Source organism: Pavona decussata, unplaced genomic scaffold (assembly GCF_977016875.1).
Source record: "Pavona decussata unplaced genomic scaffold, jaPavDecu1.1 SCAFFOLD_155, whole genome shotgun sequence".
Taxonomy (NCBI): Eukaryota; Metazoa; Cnidaria; class Anthozoa; order Scleractinia; family Agariciidae; genus Pavona; species Pavona decussata.
In genome coordinates, this window is record NW_028145567.1 from 1,648,923 (window position 1) to 1,670,046 (window position 21,124).

At 41.2% G+C, this 21,124-nt stretch overlaps 1 protein-coding gene across 1 annotated transcript in view; it reads right to left on the reverse strand.

Moving 5' to 3' along the window:
- The window catches only part of LOC146465793 (uncharacterized), a 60,514-nt gene that overhangs the window by 2,598 nt on the left and 36,792 nt on the right, over positions 1–21,124 (reverse strand). Inside the window, exons 9-24 of the mRNA XM_085128015.1 lie at positions 15,065–20,152; positions 14,327–14,441; positions 8,978–9,119; positions 7,803–8,082; positions 7,252–7,311; positions 6,457–6,547; positions 6,061–6,152; positions 5,740–5,798; positions 4,800–4,973; positions 4,204–4,314; positions 3,162–3,315; positions 2,456–2,597; positions 2,331–2,365; positions 2,077–2,235; positions 814–1,104; positions 462–584 (exon numbers count right to left, since the gene is read on the reverse strand). Of these exons, the coding sequence (XP_084984141.1) occupies positions 462–584; positions 814–1,104; positions 2,077–2,235; positions 2,331–2,365; positions 2,456–2,597; positions 3,162–3,315; positions 4,204–4,314; positions 4,800–4,973; positions 5,740–5,798; positions 6,061–6,152; positions 6,457–6,547; positions 7,252–7,311; positions 7,803–8,082; positions 8,978–9,119; positions 14,327–14,441; positions 15,065–20,152 (7,116 nt within the window). The remainder of the gene's footprint in view (positions 1–461; positions 585–813; positions 1,105–2,076; positions 2,236–2,330; positions 2,366–2,455; positions 2,598–3,161; positions 3,316–4,203; positions 4,315–4,799; positions 4,974–5,739; positions 5,799–6,060; positions 6,153–6,456; positions 6,548–7,251; positions 7,312–7,802; positions 8,083–8,977; positions 9,120–14,326; positions 14,442–15,064; positions 20,153–21,124) is intronic.

Consider the following 21,124-nt stretch of genomic DNA (forward strand, 5'->3'; position numbering starts at 1 on the left):
GCTTTATGTCAAGTGAAAACGAACGCGACGCAAGCTCAAGCACAAGTACAAGAAAAGGAAAAATTTTGATCCTTGTGCTTGGGCTTATGCTTGCGTCGAGGCCCTTTTCACGGTGAAATAAGTATTCTTATGCTTGCATCGCTAGTGAAAACCAGTCCTTAAGCTCCCTACTGTGACTTGCGCGCCTTTGTAGGTGGTTACTCAGGATGGGTTGCAGCCACTTAAGTCAAGTTCAAATTTACACACAAGTTGAAGCCAGTGTTATCAGCGTTTGACCATCCAAAACAAGTAGAGGCAGGTTGATCTCAAGCTTTCTTTGAGCTACATGCTTGAAGCGCATTTGCCACCCCGGGGCACTTCTATGTAACATAAACAGGTTTACATTTGCAGAAATATTGTAGTACTTGTGTATACTTTTGGTCAGGGCATAAGGAAACAAGCAGAAGGAGTGTTCAACTTACCGGTAAATGTTTGACGACAAACATTTCCAGAGCATCAATAATTTGAATACAGGTGCTGTAGTTACGAATCTCGCAGCAGTAACGAGCAGCATTTACGAACTTTGTGATAAGGGCAAGTTGAGCCTGGAACAATAATCAAGAAAACGAACTTGTTAATGCAAGTTATTTTTTACTTCTTATCTACGGTGGCGGTTAATTCCCTGCCAGTCTTTTAATTTTGGCCAGCGAGTATCCCTGTTGTTAAATTGGGACCCTGTGGTTTCCTTTGATGAATTTCCTTGCGGTATTGTAACCCAATGGAGAGGTTTCAACTCAACAAGTGAATTAAAGAAGACAAAAAGCAGTTGTTCACCTTTATTGAAGACGCACTGCAGATCTCAACAGCCACCCACAGAGACACGTCTTGTGTATGCTCCAAGAGGTCTTCTAAAGCGCCATCAGTGCTAGGCTCACTGAAGTACAAATTGTTCTCCCAAGGGTGGGGTCCTTGATCAGACGCCGGAAACTCGGACGGGCGGCGACTTCCGGTACTAAAGCCAAAAATGCTGTCCCGTTCTCTGGTGGGTGACTGGCTCCTTCCAACGCCGATGCCATGTGCGCGGGAGTTCAAGAAATGCGTTGGGTGGACGTGAAAGAACAAATCCTGCGTGCGAAAATAAAGAAAATTAAAATTCCCGCATAGAGTAAGAGTGATCGGTTAAAACCGAAAACAAAACGTTTGCCTCCTGGGCGTGTACATACAAATTCAATTTTGATTATCATCTTGTAGTTTAAGTGACATTTGGGCGGCTAGACCTTCGTCATAGTGGCGGAAAACGGAGATGAATTTTCTTCGCTTCACTTTCTAGATGTGACTGGACAACTAACATTTTGAAAGTAGCTTACGGTTATCTCGAAGAAAATTACCTTAACAAGTGTATCCAACTACCCAACTATGAAAAGTTAGCACTAAAGCTCTACGCGACGGAAGAAAGGGATTCATGTTGCTGCGAAGATGAAAAGTGAAACAAAAGATTCTCTAACCATGCGCCTTATAGTGATGCGGGATCTCGGTCATTTAAGGACGGTGCCTACTGTTATTACTGCGCATACGTTCTGTGCATCTTTTGATACTCGGGTTTCCTATGGGTAGTGCCTACTAATACAGGGATATTTTTGCGCGGTTTTAAACTATTTGGGGAAAGCAGAGAGAGCTTAGCAAGTGCTTTTGGTATCCAAAAAGAAAATTGGGGGTAGCCGTGGACTGTTCAGAGATAATAAAGGTTCAATTTGGAAAAAAAAAAAAAACGCCATACATATCTTACTTTTTTTTTAGAATAATTGTTGCTAAATTATCTCTTAAAAATGCGTGGTTACCCCCCATTTTCTTTTTGGATTTCCAGAGCCCTAACGGTAATCAGCACCACATTTCTCCTTGTAATATCAATGCTTATTCAGTAACTGAGGTCATGAGAATTAAGGATAGATCACCCGAGGTGAATTTTCTTGTTATATTAATAACTTCTCCCCAGTACTTTTAATACAAAAGTATGGGGACAAGATAGGAGAATTTGTTCTTTGATATTAGGGGTTCAAGGGATAGCACACGCCGTAGAGATGAGGTGAAGCCGATTACCTGCTGAATTAGTGTAAGTTGTTCTGCTAGGACTCTTGACGAATGATCCAGAACTGACAGAGCCTTAAGGTACAGAGTTGCCTTGTATGTAGTTCCCTTTTCGGGTGCTGTCCTCCTAAAACATTGCACTGGAGATTTGGCCTTACGACTGCTTAATGGCTGCAAGAAACCAAACACAATTTAAGTCGTTAAAAGAACATCCATAGACCTCGAGGGACCGCTTTATTGAAACTTTTTCTCTAATTTATACAAACCTTCTTCAGCGAGTCCTTCTTTCCTTCAATAGGACCTGAGGAGAAATATAAGCAATGAAACCTCAGTTTAGACTGTTAATTCGTCCGTAGGAATCGCTCAACAACATGCTCAAAGGTTTTCATACCTTGCGGGTCCTCTAACTGAAGAACAGCCACGAAATCTGTATTTTCTTCTGACAATGAATTGTTGTTCAGGTCTTGCTTCTGTTTCTCTGCTATGAGCTCCATCAGATAATGACCTCGTTCGCTTCTGTCCACGAGAATTAACTGTGGAATAAAAATAATTTTGTTTACCGTCCTTAGCACAAACAATTCCGCAACATACTGGCAGGCTACTTCATCTAGGGGATATGGTTAGGCTGCCAACCCAACGGCGACTTACACCATTTGCAATGTCTTAAATGGTTGGTGGAGAGGACAAAAGAACCGGAACAACAGAACAATGCTCCCAGCTCTAAAAAACAATGCAGCTGCAGGTTATGAGGTCCAGTGAAAATAGGGCTTTAGAGGGGCGCAGGTCTACTGCAAACGAAAGCTGGAATTTAAAGATATCCCCTTTCTGCATGCACAATAAGGACACGATTATGGGGAAAAGGCAGAGGGACTCCATGACAAGCATATACGTCAGCCACGTCCCCAGTCTTCCTTGCGCGTGCGCGAATGTGACGCCACCTGTTGAGCTGGTCAGGAAGACGCTCGACCCCAAGCCCTTTCGTTAGCTCGATAAGCGCGTCAAACCAATATTTACCCGTTGTGTAATGCCAAAAAATGACCTCTATCTGCTGTCAGTGAGGTTGACAGTAAGACAGGAAAGATAGGCTAAAATCTTACCTCGTCTTTAACGAAAGCCAGAAGCTCCTTAATAAGGTTTGGATTTGTTTTGAAGTCAAACTGATAGTATCCGTCAATCCACTCTGACAACAAGTCCAATGCACGGTAACGAATTTGCAGCTGATGGTTATACACTTGTCCTGATGAGTCCGTTCTGATGAGATAAACGCAAGTGCTGTTACAAAATGCGAGACTTTTTCAGCAGCAAACACCTTGGCTCATATCAATTAGATCTACGGAACTTCCCCGCGTGCAGGCAGGCTGGATTGACCGTTAGCGTCGGCGCCGAACTTTCCGGAAATCAAAAAATCTACCACCAGGCAAAAAACCTAATCGCATAGACTTGGGACCGATTATTTGAAGGAAGGTGGTTTAACAGCACTTATACACAGTTCAGTATAAACAGCTAACTCAGGTTTGTATTGATCGACACCAAAACATTCTAGTTAAAGCACTTCAACTCTACTTCGACAAGGGTTCTTCAAACAAACTTAAAATAATCGGCCCTTCAAGTGTAGAGATGGGTTTTACGCACCGATTCAGATTTGTCAACGTCTTATACTACACCACGAGTTTTGGTGATTTGTGATTATGAAGCGGACAGATGAATAACGAGATTTACTTCCACTCTGATTCCGATTTGGGGAGCAGGGATGTCACGGTGGCGTGAGCACTCGCCTTCGACCAATGTGGCCCGGGTTCGATTTCTGGACTCGGTGTCATATGTGGGTTGAGTTTGTTGTTGATTCTCCTCCTTGCTCCGAGAGGTTTTTCTCCGGGTACTCCGGTTTTCCCCTCTCCTTAAAAACCAACATTCCTAAATTCCAATTCAATCTAGGAAGTGTCCCCAATTAGTGCCCTGCACTAAATTCACTGACACTTAAATAAAGAGATTTATCATTTTATCATCGGAATTGCGTTTTTTCCCTCTTGCTATACGAGAACTCTCCTAGTTCGGCAATTCAAAGCCTTTCTCTATCTACGAGGCCTAACTGTTCTCTCAGTGAAGTGTAACCATATACAATCTGATCACAGTCCTTACCTAAGAGAAGCCGAACACTTTTCCCTGATGAAGTTAAACAGCTCCTGAGGGGTCGCAATATAACGATACGTGTATAGGAAGTAACGGACATACGACTGACTCATGGCATGTCTGGAGAGAGAATAAAAGACTCATGGCTGGAACATTTGTACTGTTGCTGAGAAGCTTAAAGGTCCAAATCAAATGAAAGGTCATTTGTTCAAACAACGAGCAATACTGGATTGAAAAATACTGCGCAGAAAGTTTAATATAACTGGTCACACTCAAGGATTGCATCCACAGACTCAGTACTACAGGAAAGTACTCAGCTCAGTAGATGTCATGTGAATGATCACACTTTTCCATTCAGTGGTTTAAAAGTTAAAAAGGCTCACTTAAACAAGAATCAAATGTTTTCGAAAAAAAACCCACACGTTTTAAAATAACATCTACATCAGATCAGTTAAAACCCAACATCATTGCAATTTATCCGAAAATTACCAAAAATTCCGAACTACCTCCCCAATTTTCTGTCATTTGAACATTTCCGATGATTTTCTGAAATTTTCAGAAAATCGTCGCAGTCGTCCGAAGATTCACGAGGGAACATTATTCACCTGTCGAAGAGGTAGGAGAACAATCCAAGCTTCGTCCCTGATAGCAACGAGGGACCAATGAAAGACTCGTCCACGATATCCGTGTTTTCGTTGATCCTCTGATTCCATATCGGAGAAAAATTCAGGAAGCTATTGTTTAACTCTGGTTCTAGTGTCACACATGTCTTGCTGTAGCTGCAAAGAGAAAGGAAATACACTTGATAAGAGCGACGTGCAATTGAGTATGGAAAGTAAATCGTCTTTGCTTTGGATTGGCTTTGTTACTCGCTGTGATTGGTTAGCAAAAATAGCGCCAGTTTCTCGACCAATGAGAGGCAAAGCCAAAAACCAATCGTGCCTTACTCGCACGCGTTTACCCGCGCTTTTTTTATTTTTTTATTTTTTTGCTTGGAATTCTAATGTGTTCACTGCGAGACTGTCGAGAACAATGGCTTACTTTTACGACATTCATGTGAAAACAACTCTAATGAACGCCAGTTGAAGTCCTCTCTAGTTACAAGAAGGATGAATTGTACAGGGATACCCAAGGTTAGTTATGTTGGAATGTCAGTTCGGAAAGACACTACCCGCCTCAGAAATTCTAAACAAATTGGGAAGAAAAACAAGCGTTTTCTTTAGCGAAAGGTCATCTTAAAGCTTTGCAACGCTAAAAACTAATCCCTTTTGAATTCGGCGGGACAAAGACGACGTTAAAAGTGCGTAAAATTCCCAGCTAGCATTTTCGGAAAGCCAACGGAAACAACCTGACTGTAACTCTTAAACTTTATAACACGCTTTCTAAGTGGTTGGTGCTAACTGGTTGAAAGTCTCTCTTTTTTCTAATTTCATAGCAAAGCGTATTGAAATTGGGCACAAGAGAAGGGCACAAGAGAAGGTGCAAATGTGGATGAGAGCCGATCAGTTTGCAGGTGTATCTGACGAGAAAATCTCTACATTTTACCTTTCAAGGAATGAGTAAAGCAGTGTGGTATCCAATCCAAAACGTTCAGCGTAGACATTCTGAAACAGAACGTTATGCAAAAAAAAACTTTCGTAAGTAAACGAGCAAGAGTAAGCTTTGAAGAAAATTACTTTATCATAGATGAATTTTTTTCTGACAGTGACACAGGAATACTCGGAAGAAGGAAATCCGAGTTCTCCTATCAGGAGTCGAACCTAAGACCTTCCGAGTACTATTTCGGATGCTCTACCACTGAGCTACAGGAGACTCGTGGGAGCTAAAGGCTGTCTAAAAAAATTGCAGAAATTCGTAGTAACTCACCCGAAGTTGCCGTTGGACGTTTTTTAAGTAGATAATCTTTTTATCGCTTTCCTCAATTTCGTTGACTAATTTATACGCCAGATCTTTCACATCTGCAAGAGAAACAGATACGCGCGGGTAAGAAATCCATATCAATGCTGAGACATTACCTTCTTCCCTCATCCATACCAGCTTATGAAACGTAAATGTATTTGATAAAGCGTAAATAGTTACAACTAGAAACTCGTAAGGTTTCCTTTATAATTTAGTTTTCTTCGTTCTGACAAATCTCGATCCAGTCCTCTGAAGAAGCAGCAATCCCATTGAATCCCATAGAGAGCCGACTGAGGCCGCGGTTTTTGCAAGAGACATTACCAGGCAACATGACGCATGCTCAAAGGCAGAGAAAATACTCACCTCTCTTATTTTCGACATCCGCCATCTTGTTGTAGGAGTTCATACTCTTCTTTTTAGCTCTCCGCTCCAACATCAGTTGCTGAGAGATTTCCTGAAAAGTAAATGAATAATGAAATAAATAAACATAGACATCTTACTGATTCAGAAACCATGGAACGACAAAGATTTCACTGAGTTTGTTTCAGTTAAGGGTTAGTTTTTAACTGTTTGTAATGAAAAATCAGAGAAATAAACGAAATAAAATCGAAGTAAAGGCAATTTAAAATTTAGCCCAAAGAAAATGAACTGATTGGCTTAGATCTAAGTGTTGTTCTTCAAATCTACAGAATAATTGTCAAATAATCGAATTAGCTGAAAGGACACAAAACAACTCAACATCAGTGGTTCGTACTTTCATACCATTTATGTTTTCTACGTTCGTCTACGCACATTTCCGGCTCATTTCTATAGTATCTATTGGAGGCGATGGGATCTCTAGAAGTGAGATTCTCTGTTATATATCTTGGAAGGCGTGCCAAGCGCGGGAAAATTCGTGAGCGCCAATTACGACTTTTTCTTGATTTTTTCCTAATTGAACAACAAAACAAAATCTTTGCTTTGATACGCTAGAATAAACTCCGTGCCAAGCGCGGGGAAATTCGTGCGCGCCAAATTACGACTGTCTCTTGATTTTTTACTAATTGAACAAGAAAACAAAATCTTTGCTTTGATACGCTGGAATAAACTGCGCAAGCATTCGTGCACTAATTTTCAGGCCGAATTACAATACGGAAAAGTAACTATAAATAGTCATACCATAATTTTGGTTCCCAGTTTGTCGGACAGATCCTCCACACTCGATGCCAGTTTGATTCCCTAGGTAGGGGAAACAGAAAAAAAAATGAATTCACAAACAAACTTAAATGAAAAGTAAATCAATTGATTTAATTTAAAGGAGAAAGTAACATTAAAAATGATTTCTTTTTAATTCCTACTGGAGGGAGGCAGACCAGACCTCGTTGTTCAAAGAGCGGTAACTTTATACAACGGATAACTCGCTATTTGAATTTGAAAATGGGGCTACCGTGAAACAAATCCGAGTGGTCAGAGCGGGACTCGAGCCTGAGGCCTGCGGATTACAAGTCCGTCGAGTTAACCACTCGACCACGCCGCCTCCCCTCCAACTAATACTTTTTATTTGCTGGACAGCGATTTATCCGCTGGATAACGTTATCCACTCTTTGAACAACTGGGACCAGAAATATTTTCAAACTCTTGGTCATGTAATTAAACATTGAATCAGCTGAAACAACGGCAAACGATACGGACATTTTTAAAAAGATCTAGACTGCGTATAGATTCCTTACCATTACTCTGTGATAGTCCTCAAAAATTGGTGTTAATAGCTCCTGTATATCCGCTTGCATTTCAGGGGCTATAACTTTGATGGGCAGAAACTCGGTAGCTTCTCCCAGCGGTGACACGAGAATGTCCCTCGCCCCAGTCCCGCTCCTCTCACTGCTGCTTCTGGAGACTGAGTTAAAATACAAAGGCTCCAAACTGAGGTAGGATTCCTCACGTGACAAGTTGATGGACTCTGGTGGACTCATGTCACTGACTGTGCTCTCAGAGAACTGCAAGGTTGGTCTGTTGAGTAAATGGGAAAAGAAAACAAAAATCAAAACTATTACTATACTCACTCTTGCTTGGGGGGTTCTACTAGCCTCCCTCGCAGAAACTATTTTGGCTCGTCACGCAAGATGGCGTGACCAGCCAAAAGAGCCTCTGGGAGGGAGGCAAGGGTCCTACGGGTTTACCTCAAACATTTTGTTGAGCCCGGCTCCGTAATAGAAAGCTTGTGCAGAGTCCCCAGTTATCAGGAGGGTGGTCGTGCCCACAGGCTACCTAACATTTGGTCGGTATGAACTTTATACACTTGAGGGGAGAGTGACAAAGTTGCACGATTTCTTGTTTAAAGAAACTGCATGATACGATGCATGCAGCAGGGCTCGAATCCCCCACTAATGACTGGTAAGACATGAACTCACATGGCTTCGATAGTAATTCCAGCTTTTCTTAATTTTGAAATTTAATTTCAATTTATCCTACAAATTTCCGTTATTTTGAATCTCGTTTTCATCAAACTATGCTATCGAAAACTGTCTTCTTGTTATTCAAAATGGCGGTACGAAGAAAACAGCCGCCATCTTGAAAGCGCAGATGGTCCTGGGTCGAGGTTGTGGTTGTTGTCATTAGCAGCCATAACTGATTGTGGCTTCTTTTAATTTGCTCTCGAAAATGATTTAACTGTACCTTGGGCAATGTTTGTCTGAAACCTTTATGAGGTGGCGGAGGGAAAGTCAGTGACCGTTGCTAGACTGCAAAACAGGGTTTTTTTTTCTCTTCAAACGATCGAGTAGATACGGGAACACTCGTGACTCGCGAGTACTCGGACCGACTCCACAAGAAAAAAGATGAACTGCCCTGCAATCTTCAACAAGGTCTACTGTCGACACTTTCGATGCGCGCGATTCCCGCCTACCTTCTGGTCTGTTGTCCGCCTAAGACGGCTTCGTACATGTCGTGAAGCAGGTCCTCGTCCCAGTAAAGGTCACTATACTGATCCGTGATTGCCTCTTTGAAATTATCCTCGCTCATACCAGCCAGAGACAACACATATTCCGCTACAAAATACAATGAAATGAGTTAGAACAAATAAGAATTCTAGTTACTTGGGGGCTTCATATTGCCAGGAACCTTCACGATAACGTACATTCGTGATTGTTCAAGGGTAAGGTTTCGTGACGCCAACTTTTCATAATTTTAGTCGATTGGTTTTTAAGACATCTCTTACCTGATAAGCGTACGTACATAAAGAGACACATTTTTTAAAGTATACACTAAATTAAGACAAAAATATCAACCTGGTATGGTTAGATTTTATCATTACTAACCCAAGGCATCACCATCAATGTTTGTCCTTCTTCGATAGCCAGACATTGCGCCAAACAACAGCAAGATATGAAAGCTGTCCTTTTGTTTTTTCAGGATGATTCAAAACGCCAGCCTGAAGTACGCAACGATCTATGGCTCGGCTTTTGCGGTAAATTTCACTCGCAGAACTCAGGAAAAACGGTCTTTAAATTTTGAGAAGTAGTTTACAAACGTTCGACATTTCGTATCCAATGAATAAATCAGAAAAGCAGCTCTTATATTGCCAGAAACATGTGTTTTGATCGTAATTCATTTCAACCAAACCAAAAACATGGCAGTAATCAGTTTACGTCAAACTTAATAATGTCCATTGTGCTGGTAAAAGCCTCTTTCATTGAATTAATCTCTTGGGATAAAGCTTCCAGCAAAATAACATGCGCCTTTCCAACGCTCTTACGGTTCTTCTTGGTCGTAAAACCCTAAAACCGGTTCATTTTAAAGCATTAAAATGACGGTGACTTTAAATTTAAGAGATAAAGTAAATATTTTATGGCCATTGTCCTTCGAGAAAATACATTATGAAACTTTCTCGACAGAAACTGCAGCAGGGCATATATTTAACACAAAATGGATTGTTTTCATTGTACCTTTAAAGACGTTTTCAAATTTTAAACATGAGCCTTGCTGATGTTTAGGGATATACTCTTCCTGAAAGCAAAACACCTTTCTGCGACCAAAAGGACTAAAAGTAGTGTGGTAACTTCTCTGTCTCGCAATTTCTGGGCGAACTTTTGTTTTAGAAAGACTCTACGTGCGAGGATGCAAATTAACCGTCCTTTCATTGAAAGACTGCAAGGCCAACTGGTGATAATTGGCTGTTTTATTGTAAACGCTCGAAGAGGAGGGTCTAATTAAAAAACACATTATGTACGAAGGAGAGCACGTTCCGGCTTTATAAGCGCCCAAAGTGTGAACAGACAGATACGATTGGCCCGCTCTGAGAAGCTTGATTAGCGTACGTGCGTAGCCCAAGTAATGGAATTACAAAATTAGACACCAAAAACAATTGTTGGTAAAAAGTGGATTACATCAATAATAATTCATCTTCATTAGGCGATTGAAAGGTTTATGCACAATCAATATAGCACAAAAACTATTCAATGTGGTCTTGAAAACAAATACTGAGAAATATTCAAACAACGACAAACAAACACAAGGAGCTTGGCTTCCTGTGTCTCAATGATAATTTTTATTTCGCTATCAACGAGGTTTCTTAGCCAAGTGGCTATGCTCCGTTTTTTCGCTTTTCATTCTTAGAAAAGTTCCAACAATGCCAAGAGCAAGGTATCAGGTGAATTCGCCCAGAAATGAGCAAAGCTTATTTAGTTTTACGCGATTTTGTTTTTAACAACACATGCATGGCGAAACTCGACTCGACATCTTCAGGCTGGCTACAAATGCCATTTCCATCCTCGCGCTTTCTATGACAAATACGGTTGTTTTTATAGTTTAAGTGCGCTAGCAAAATAACTTTTAACAAAACCTCTGAAACCTGAACCATTATTTGTAGGATTGCGTTAATACGGTCAGGCTTCAAAGTGATATGAAACGTGGCTTACGAAGTCGCTTAATCAGTAAGTGTGAACCAAACAAAAGTAACAGTCGACAACGCAGACATGAACAATCGCTCTTTTTGATCGCCAAATGTATTCGGTTTCTTCGTTCTCACCTAGTATCGTTCTTGTGTGAAATCAGATTAATATTAAAAAGTCCCAAAGAGAAGCAGCTGCTTTGTGAGGTCCAGCCCAAACGATAACGTAAACGACAAGAGTAAACTAGAGTCAGTTTAAGCTTTCCGAGAATACACGAGCTACAATCAAGGAAGGCAAACGTGGGTGACTGCCCTGGAAACGGGGAGGGTTGGGGGGGGGGGATTATTATGATAAAGGTTCTAGAAACGAGACTGCCATGACACGTGACAATCTAGGGCATACATACGTGATAATTTTTGGGGTACATTCTTTGAGGGAATTTTGGCTCAGGAATAACAAACAGACAGAATGCCTTTCCCCAAAAAGAACGCATTTCCTTCTACTCCCATTTACCTGGAAAGCCTTCCCAAAACGCAATTCTTCTGAGTAAACTGTTTGTATTCCGAGACAATAAATTCTTTCCTTATCCTCTCATTTGAAGATTGGAAAACGACATTTAACTTTCAGGAGCTAAGAAATTAAAAGCGTTTCAAGCTTTCGATTCCTTCGCGGAATCGTTGAAAATGATCCCGAGATGGAATCGAAAGATCTTGAAATCTAATTTTGCTTCCAATGTTTGTATTCTGTTCATGCGGCTATCATGGATAAAACTGATGAATGGGATGTTATTCTGTTCATACCACAAACAGATCAGGTCCTAAAAGAACATAAATACCGTCTATTCTGTGTATTCCTGTGTGTTACGAAAGACACTCAAATTGAGTGTTATACGATTCTTGGGGCCATACGTATGGACTAAATTGATGTTGAATATTGGAGAGTCACCAAGTCTACAAAGTTTAAAAAAAATCTGCGGAAGCTTGATTAAAGTTCTATCCTGAACAATAACGATAACTGTTGTAACCTTTGTTCCACTTGAATTTTATTGATTTAATAATTGTAAATTTAAAACTGCATAGATTTATACTTGCATTTTAGGATGTATGAATTTGTCTATGGTTGCGAATTTTAACGTAGTTTTAGCATGATTGTACATAGTTTCATCTATTTGAGTTTGTTTTGATTTGTGTCCCCAGTAAGTCCACAGTACTAAATACTTTGACACCTCAATCAAGCTATTATTATTCCTATTCCGGAATAGTGTCAAAAATACGCGCCCTTAAGGAGGCTCGAGGCAGTTTTTTGGGACTAAGGGTGGAAGTTTTGAAATTACAATCTCACATACAAGATAAACTTCGATCTCCTTCATACTACATCATCATTTCAACATATGATCAAAGTTAATTTTCTCATCGGTTTCCAAGCAACAACTATTACCATAGCAACGGAAGCGCATAGCCTCTCATTTTAAACATTGTCGATTATCTCGAAATCTAGTCAGACACTTTATGACGAAACTTTAGGGATTTAAACTACTCAATTTAGACAACTTGTAGGCGAAATTAGAACGAAATCTGTAAGAGCGTTTTCGAGTAAATAATGAATCAATTTTTGCGGGGTGATTTTGTTTATTCCAGCATTTTTCACCAATATCTCTGGCAAAATAAAACTCGACACTTTGTCTTTTCTGTCAAAGGGTCTTTCCTGATAGCAAAACATTCTAAATGTATATTGAGCTTCATGGGTGTCTCCGATTTGAAGACATTTATGTTCAAAAACAGTTAAAATAAAGCGCAGATGAAGGAAAAAGTTCCTACTTTGCATAAATCGAGATATCTTTAAAATGCCCCCACATATTTTTCTGTTATATTACAAGTGATTAAAGTAATAATTCTTTTCGATATCTACGCATGTTTTAGGCTCAGGAACCGAAATTAGTGTTAGATAAGAAGGCTGAATCTTGGTCAAGTTTCAGACGTTATTCGCTTTCTCCGAAGAAGAATTTTATTTTGTTTGTCCCGGTCTATTTCACTGCTATTCACGTGCTTTGAATATTTATCATAACGTGAAGTCGAGCAAAAGGTAAAATTTACAATGGAAGACTTGAGAAGCGGGAGCATATATTTATGTAAATAACACCTTTTGCACGACTTCACGTAATCATAAATATTCACAGCACGTGAATACCAGTGGAATAGACCGGGACAAACAAAATAAAACTCTGGTTCGGAGAAAGCGAATAATGACTGAAACTTGACCAAGATCCAACGTTCTTACCTGACACTGGTTTTCGTTCTTGAGCCTAAAACTTGTGTGAATATCGAAAATAATTCTTACTCTAACCGCTTGTAATTTAACAGAGAAATCTGCCGGGGTATTTTAAAGATATCTCGATTTATGCAAAGTAGGAACTTTTTCATTCATCTGCACTTTATTTTAACTGTTTTCAAACATAAATATCTTAAAATCGGAGACACCCATGAAGCTCAATATACATTTAGAATGTTTTGCTATCAGGAAAGACCCTTTGACAGAAAAGACAAAGTGTCGAGTTTTATTTTGCCAGAGATATTGGTGAAAAATGCTGGAATAAACAAAATCACCCCGCAAAAATTGATTCATTATTTACTTGAAAACGCTCTTACAGATTTCGTTCTAATTTCGCCTACAAGTTGTCTAGATTGAGTAGTTTAAATCCCTAAAGTTTCGTCATAAAGTGTCTGACTAGATTTCGAGATAATCGACAATGTTTAAAATGAGAGGCTATGCGCTTCCGTTGCTATGGTAATAGCTGTTGCTTGGAAACCGATGAGAAAATTAACTTTGATCATATGTTGAAATGATGATGTAGTATGAAGGAGATCGAAGTTTATCTTGTATGTGAGATTGTAATTTCAAAACTTCCACCCTTAGTCCCAAAAAACTGCCTCGAGCCTCCTTAACTGATACGTACTAAAAGTTGAGGATTATACACAATAAAGTTAAGACATCAATACCACGAACAAGCAAAGCAAATGAACATTTCCCACCCATTCATTATGGCTCACCCTGGCATTCTCTGCGAGACCGAAATGCGGGCAATGAACATATTGATGTTCCTGGAATTTATAGCTCACTCACGTGATCTGTTCTCTCGCGCGGTGATCGTTCGTTACGCGTCGTGATTGTAGCACGCGCATACTGTGAACCGTTAGATAAGCGTTTGCTTATTTGTCATTTTTTAAACCGACGAAGGCCGAAGATTTTTGGCCGAAACGCCTTGATAAAGTTTTTATAAACGTTTGGTTTTTAAGTCAGTGTCATACACATTTTAGATTACATTATGTCCATTCCTGACTGCAATTTCAGTATATTTCATTTCTCACCCATATTGACGTCTTCTACTCCATCATCCAGGTAACCGTCAAAGGCAAACTCGTCGTGTATCAAATCGATAATCTTAGACAGCGCGTCCTTCTCCTTTGGTTCAGAAGAGTGCTCCTGTTGACGACACATCAAAGAAACGTCTTTATCCTAACTTGCTCTTTTAACATCCGAAGAAATAAAGTATTATTGCACTAAAAACAACTTTGAATTCTTAAACTTTAGTTTTATATTAACTCTTTCACTCTGAGAGTTAATTTCTTTGAGTCACGTAACGTTTGAATAAATATTTATTTCTCGTATGAATATCGCACTAACGCGTTCTTCAAACAGTACTACGTGGAAATTGGATAATAATTCAATGAAACACTGAAAACCAAGCTACTGAAGAGTACTTTTCTCATACTGTTTGTTTCTCGATAGCTTACAAAAAGGTGTTTTCTTTTGGAAATTTTCCGCTATTAGGAGAGAAAGGAAAAAATCAGAAATCTTAAATTATTTTGAGTAAAAACGGGCGGAAAGGGGTAAGAACTCACCCCCCCCCCCCCCCCCCCAACAAAGGAGGAGTTTGTTGTTGTTTCTCGTCCTTTACTCCGAGAGTTTTTCTTAAGTTCATTCCTCTACCAAATTCCTTATTAACAAATCTTAGTTGAAAGACTATCTAAAGAACACAGGTTCGTCAATTGACAACACACTAACAGTAGTAAAAGAGTATCGATAACAACAACTGGCTAGCTTACCTGATGTGGAGAACTCTCAATCTTTGAAGCGTTCCTTGGAGTTATCGGCGCCTCCTTTAGGGCAGCAGGAACGGACTGAGCACTAACATTGGATGTAATGTCATCTCGTTTTCTTGTAGTAGATTTGTCTCCTTGTTCTTTTTTCGTGGATGCTCTATCAGCATTTAGCACCCTTTGCTCTTGATTTGAGCTATCTGTCCTTTTATTGTGATTTTTAGGATGCGTTTTTTCTTTCTCTTCAACTGCTTTCGTCTCTTCGGGCAAAAAGAACATTTTTCCTTGGCTTGCACCCTTTCCTTTCCCATTATCCCTCTCTGTAGAGGATGGAGATCCATCGAAAGACGCTTTTGGAGATGAACCTTGTTTAGCCGCGGCAGAGTTCAACACCTTCTTCACCAGCTGACCGAGAAGTTCTTTCGAGTCGACCTTGGAGGAGGATGGAGGGCTCTTGCTGGAACGCCTTCCCAGTAAATCGGGCGGTGGCGTAGAAGAGACTAATCTCTCTTTTGAAGTTGACCTCACGATTTCACCAGTTGCCGCCGTTTTCAGAGCAGTGATTACATCTTTTGGTTTTTCGGGAAGGCTGTTAAATCTTTCGTTTGCATCCATAGATATTTTATCCTGCATTTTTGACACTTCGCCTTTGCGATTCTTGAACTTATCAGTGTCACTTCGAACCGTTTTGTCTGGAGAATCGGTAGACTTCGTAGGTGAGCTCTTTAGCGGATTTGAGGCTGCGTTTTCTTGACCACTTGAAGACACATTTCCCAAGTTTCTTGGTTCTTTTGGTGCATCACTCGATCCTTTGTCTGGCCAGCTAAAAGTAGTTTGTTGGTCTTTCGGCTCGTAGAAAATGTTCGAACCAATGGGGAACTTTGGAGACGTCGGTGAAGGTAAATGCGATAGCGAAAGGGTATTCGGCGAAATAGGAGGCGACGACACTCGACTGGTTTTGTTTCCTTTACCACTGCCTTTTCGGGTCTCGTCAGGATCAGACATGTTTAATCCACTATCCGATGAAGAACTACTCGGAAATCTTTTCGTGGTGGTTTTCACCGATGTTTCCTCGCTTTTAGGTGAAGTTTCTCCAGAATAGGGGACATAAAAGACGTCTGAATCTGCAGGATTGTCCAGAGAACTCGGTTGTTCTAAGAACTGAGCCCTACTGGGTAACGCAAAAGATGAGAATGATTTTGAAAAGCTTCCCGGAGGCGACGCCATTGGACTGCTACCAACACCGGAGGACGCTGCACTGCTTTCTCCGCTGCTCTGAGTTCTCTGCTTTGGTTTCCCATGATGTTGAGCTCCTTTTGGTGCAAAGTTCATATGGTCGCTTTTTGGATTACTCTGGCTGATTGATCCATGAGGGTTGCCAGGATAGGTGCTGGATGCTCCGAAGAACTCCAAAGTGTCATTTGGCTGCTTGGGATAGAGCGGGGAAGCGGGATTGCTTGCTGCTTTGGGGGGAGGCTTAATGGTAGTAGAACTTGCTTTTCCAGGCGTGCTTGATCTTCGAGTGTAAGGATATCTGACGGCGCTGGATTCTGAATTTCTAGATGCACCAGGAGTGGCACTTTGGGTTTTAGTGGCTGAACGATGGGGATTCGAAGAGTGAGGGTTCCTTTCTTTATAATGCTCTTTTGAAGCCTGTCTCTGTTTTGATGGGTGGGGATTACTAGTGCTGCTAGGATTAGCATTAGTCTCCAAACTTTTACCCTTAGTTTCGTCTTCTTTTGAGTGTGGATTATTTGAAGATTTTGGTTTGGAGTGAGGGTTACCTTTTCCACCAGGCCCTTTGCTCGAGGAATTCGGTAAAAGATCTTCTGCTATTTGACGCGGCGATAAGCTGGTTTGTGAAGAACTCTTACGGACTTGTTTTTGGCTCGATGATACGTTAGTCTGTGATGAACTTTTCTTCATCGGACCATTCATAGCACTGCGGTTTGATAAAAGATTGATAGGTTGCGAGGTAGGTAGTGAATTTCGTTTGGATGTCGAAGGTCTTGTTCGCGATGTATTGTCTTCACGTGGAAGAGGATTCGATATGAGTTTTTTAAGTGTCGTTGGTGATGGTGAATTTTTAGATGTGGAAGCGGAAGCTCTATCTGTAAGAGATGGACCGTCCCCAGATGGATGTCTTGATCTCAGAACTGGATCAGTTTTTGAACTACTCTTTAAAATTTTCGAGTCACTGCTAGTCCCTTTAGCAGCTGACGAATCTTGCTTAGCTGGCGTCCTTGTCACACGACGCGGATTGTCTTTCGTTTCATTTATGGACGTTACACTTTGATTTCTATCTGAACCTGAATTAGAAAGATATGCTTCGTCCTCAATATCACCAGTGCTACGAAGAATTTTTCTCTCGAATCGCCTCACGTAGTTAACATTCGGATCTCTCCTACTTGTGACGGTATTAGAGCTAACGCCTATGCTCTCACGAGACGGCGCTTTTCTAAGACAGTTTGTGTCACGTTCCGGTTCCATTTCTCCACATTTGAAAGTCACACTCGTAAAGTAATTCGACGGTTTAAAATCCTTCAGAGACCCAGGGCTAAGTGGGCCCGCAGGAGAAAGAACGCTTCCATCCCTCCCTGCGTATGATAAATCGAGTCCGCACACGGAGTTCAGTGGGCTGGAGACTGTGGGTGTTGTGGATTCCAAAATTGCCAAATCCACTGGTATCTCGAACTCATGTGTGTCGGACGTCGGAGACCAAAGAAAGTCTTTGGAACTTTTCGTGTCGTAATATTGCATCGAATTGTCTCTTTCTGGAATGATACAGATATTTCTTGGTCTTGATTTCGGAGAACCCTTTTCACGCACTGGTTCTGAATCAAGCGATGACTTTCTTTCAAGTTTCGTTGAAAAACCATCTTTGGTCTGCCACGGTTTTGAGACGTTATGTAATTTATCGTTTGGCTTAATTATACTTTCGTTTGTTAAATCACCGCTGGAACTGCTGGAACGTCCCCTGGATGGGGCAAAACAGGAGGTCGTACCCAACGCTGTTCTTGCCTTTGTACTGTCTTTATCATCTAACATTTCTTTTTTTGCAGAATAATCATCCATCAGCGAAAGTCCAGATATCGATCGTTCTTGAACACTCCTTGTAACAACATCTGTGCTACTATCTTGCATAATATCCTTTTGCGATGACCACTTCCTTATGGTCTCTAAAAGTCTCGTCCTAGAATCCTGACATCTGTCAGTACTGCCTTGGCTCGCTTTGTGAAGGTTCCCAAGTGATGACGACAATCGACACCGCAAATCTCCAAAAAGTGTTTCACTCCCGTTTCCATTTGATCCAGGGTCAGAGCCGCTGCGTTGCACCTCCTGAGGATCCACGGAATTGTTGATCAGTGAAAGTTCATCATCGTCCGATGACATGCTTGTCCTTGACCTGTTCCTTCCACGTGACGAGAGGGGATTTTCATACGATGACATGGAATTGCTTGTCGGTTCATGATCTGAAGCCCTGTCACGAGTTACTGATGGCCGAAATGGACCAGTTTTGGAAGACGGCTGAGCGGCTGAAGCAGCAGTTATATTCGGCTTAAATTGCCCTTTAACCATGCGATCTTCGGGTACCAAAGACGAGGAGCCAAACTTTGAAATCATGGAAGACACTGAGGTGGAACGAACTCTTGGAGAGTTGTCCGAGGATTCTTTTGACATTTGCTCGAATTTTGACACGAGAATAGAAACAGGACTATTAGATCGTGATCCAGACGGACTGGATGGTCTGCTGCTACTGCCCCTGGGCGTCTGCACAGGACTGTCTGATCTCGATCTTGACGGGGATGAACTAGATCTTCGCCGTGCATCTGGTGAGCTAGAAGGGCTGGATGGTCGCCAGCTTGGGAAAGAGCCGGTGGATACTCGTTTTTGCGGTTTATTCGCTGGTATGTCTACTCCCTCCTTGTTCCAGTATACGGGAGGGGTTTGCGATCTAGGAGGAGTTGTTGATTTGGGAGATGATCGCCTGCCCAAGGAAGGAGAGGGCGTCCTGGCACGAACTGGTTTGACCTCGTCGGTGCGCTCGTTAAATTCATCTGGGATTGATGTCCTTCGTCGAACAACATTAGAACTTGTTTCTGATTCAACTGGAGTCACTCTGCTCTTAGTAACAGGTGTTTGCCAAATGGGACGCGGCAGCTTGGATGCCTTGTTATTCTGCAGAGCAGTTGTGCGCCTCGATCTTCGCTCGGTATCGTTTTCTAAGGTTGGCCCGCGACTTTCAGTTTTTTTGTCAAACCTTGGAATAGCACTGGTTGTTTTCTTGGATCGAGGGTCCACGTCAGACATTTCACTAACATCGCTACTATCTGTAGACCCCACTGACCGATTGGAAGCCATTGAGGGATCAGCAGGGACATACTGTACGGGAGACATTGCTGGTTGAGGATATGGCATCATACCTCCATGGGACATGTACCAGAACGGAGGCATCGGCACAGGTGTTACACTGGGAATAGGAACAGCGACAGGCACAAAATTAGGGACGACGGGCGTTTGGCTATCACTTATATCGGAGTGAACGCTAGGTGACGCAGAACGACCAGCCGGCGTTATAGGGCTGAACATCATGTGTGCTTCGGTTTGGGCGAACTGTGGATAAGCATACAAGGAAGGTGAAGGTGGTTTGACGGGATGATCTTCCACTACCTTATTTCCTTGCTTAGTTGGTTCTTGGGTTTTTTGCTCGTTATTCTCTGTCACCGAAGAGGTTTTGTTTAGCTTACCAGATGCTAAAAGAGACAAAAGCTGTTCTTTTTGGTCCTCGGTCAAGGAATAGCCCCGTTTACGATCCAGAGTTGGATTGTTGTTGTTCGTGTCTGTACTAGGAGAAGAGTCGTTTGTTGAAACAGATGATGCAGTTCGCTTTTCCTTTTCCTGTTTGTTGCTAGACAGGTCTTTCAACTTTTGCGAATCCGCAGCAACCGTGTCCTTTTCTGCCTCAGCCTCTTCCGATTCAAGGCCTTTAATGTTTGTGGAAATTCTCTCAGCAGGATTGCCATCGGATTTATTGCGCTGTTCTTGGTTCTTTTGAGTTTTTACAAAGGGATTCCGCTCTTGAGGCTTAGCCGTCTGAAAGAATATAACATGGACACAGTCAATTTCATTTGCATGCAAATGAAAAACAAACGCAAGGCATTTGGCTTGTTTAAGTGGTTATAATGCTGGAAACAAATAATTGAATGATCTTCTTTTATTATAACAATCTGTTATTCTACCATTGGCCCATCTGTCTAAGACACAAACATAAATCAAACACTCGCTCGCCAGTTTGGCTTAAGGATCTATTTTCTTCTGTCCTGGCAGTCACAAATGAACGAAGCAAGACGATAAGGAAAAGCAACTAACCAACCCGGCAAATATTTATTAACACACGTTCCTTTATTAAGCCGATGGCTTTCAATTGAGGTACTTACAGTTGCCAATGAACTTTCGTCTTCAATAATAATTCTATACTTATGATTTTTTTGGTAGCGAGCAGCATATGAGAAGCCGAGAAATTCCGAATTTGCAGTGGCGTTTTTCCAAAAACAAAGTATTTCTTGTCTCATATAATATACCTCAGAAGCAGCTACAGATGTTAGTAAAAGTTGAGGGCAATTTATCTTGGTAACGAAATTCTGAATATCGCTAGTAATCGCAGCTCCAGCATTCGAACTCAGAACAAAACATATACAGTGGAATTTCCATCCCTTTCTTCCTACCGCTCGAGAGAAACGGAACGTTGCTAGAAAATGCGGGCGTTCCAGATAAACAACATCCACCTGGTAAAGGTTTCGGCTCTGCTTTATAAACATCGACTTAAAGATGAGATTTTACTGAGTTTCGTACAGATCTCAGTAGAACAATCCTACCTTGCGTATTCGAGACATGTAAGCGATAAATTAAGACTCCATGATAATTCGAACAGATTATACAACTTTTAAGACTTAAATCCTCTTTCTATTTGAAATGAAAAAAACTTCATTCTTAAAAAAATGAATATACCCCCAACAGTTGTCGAAATTGTTTAGCCACGTTGCTTCATTTGAATAAAAACCGAAC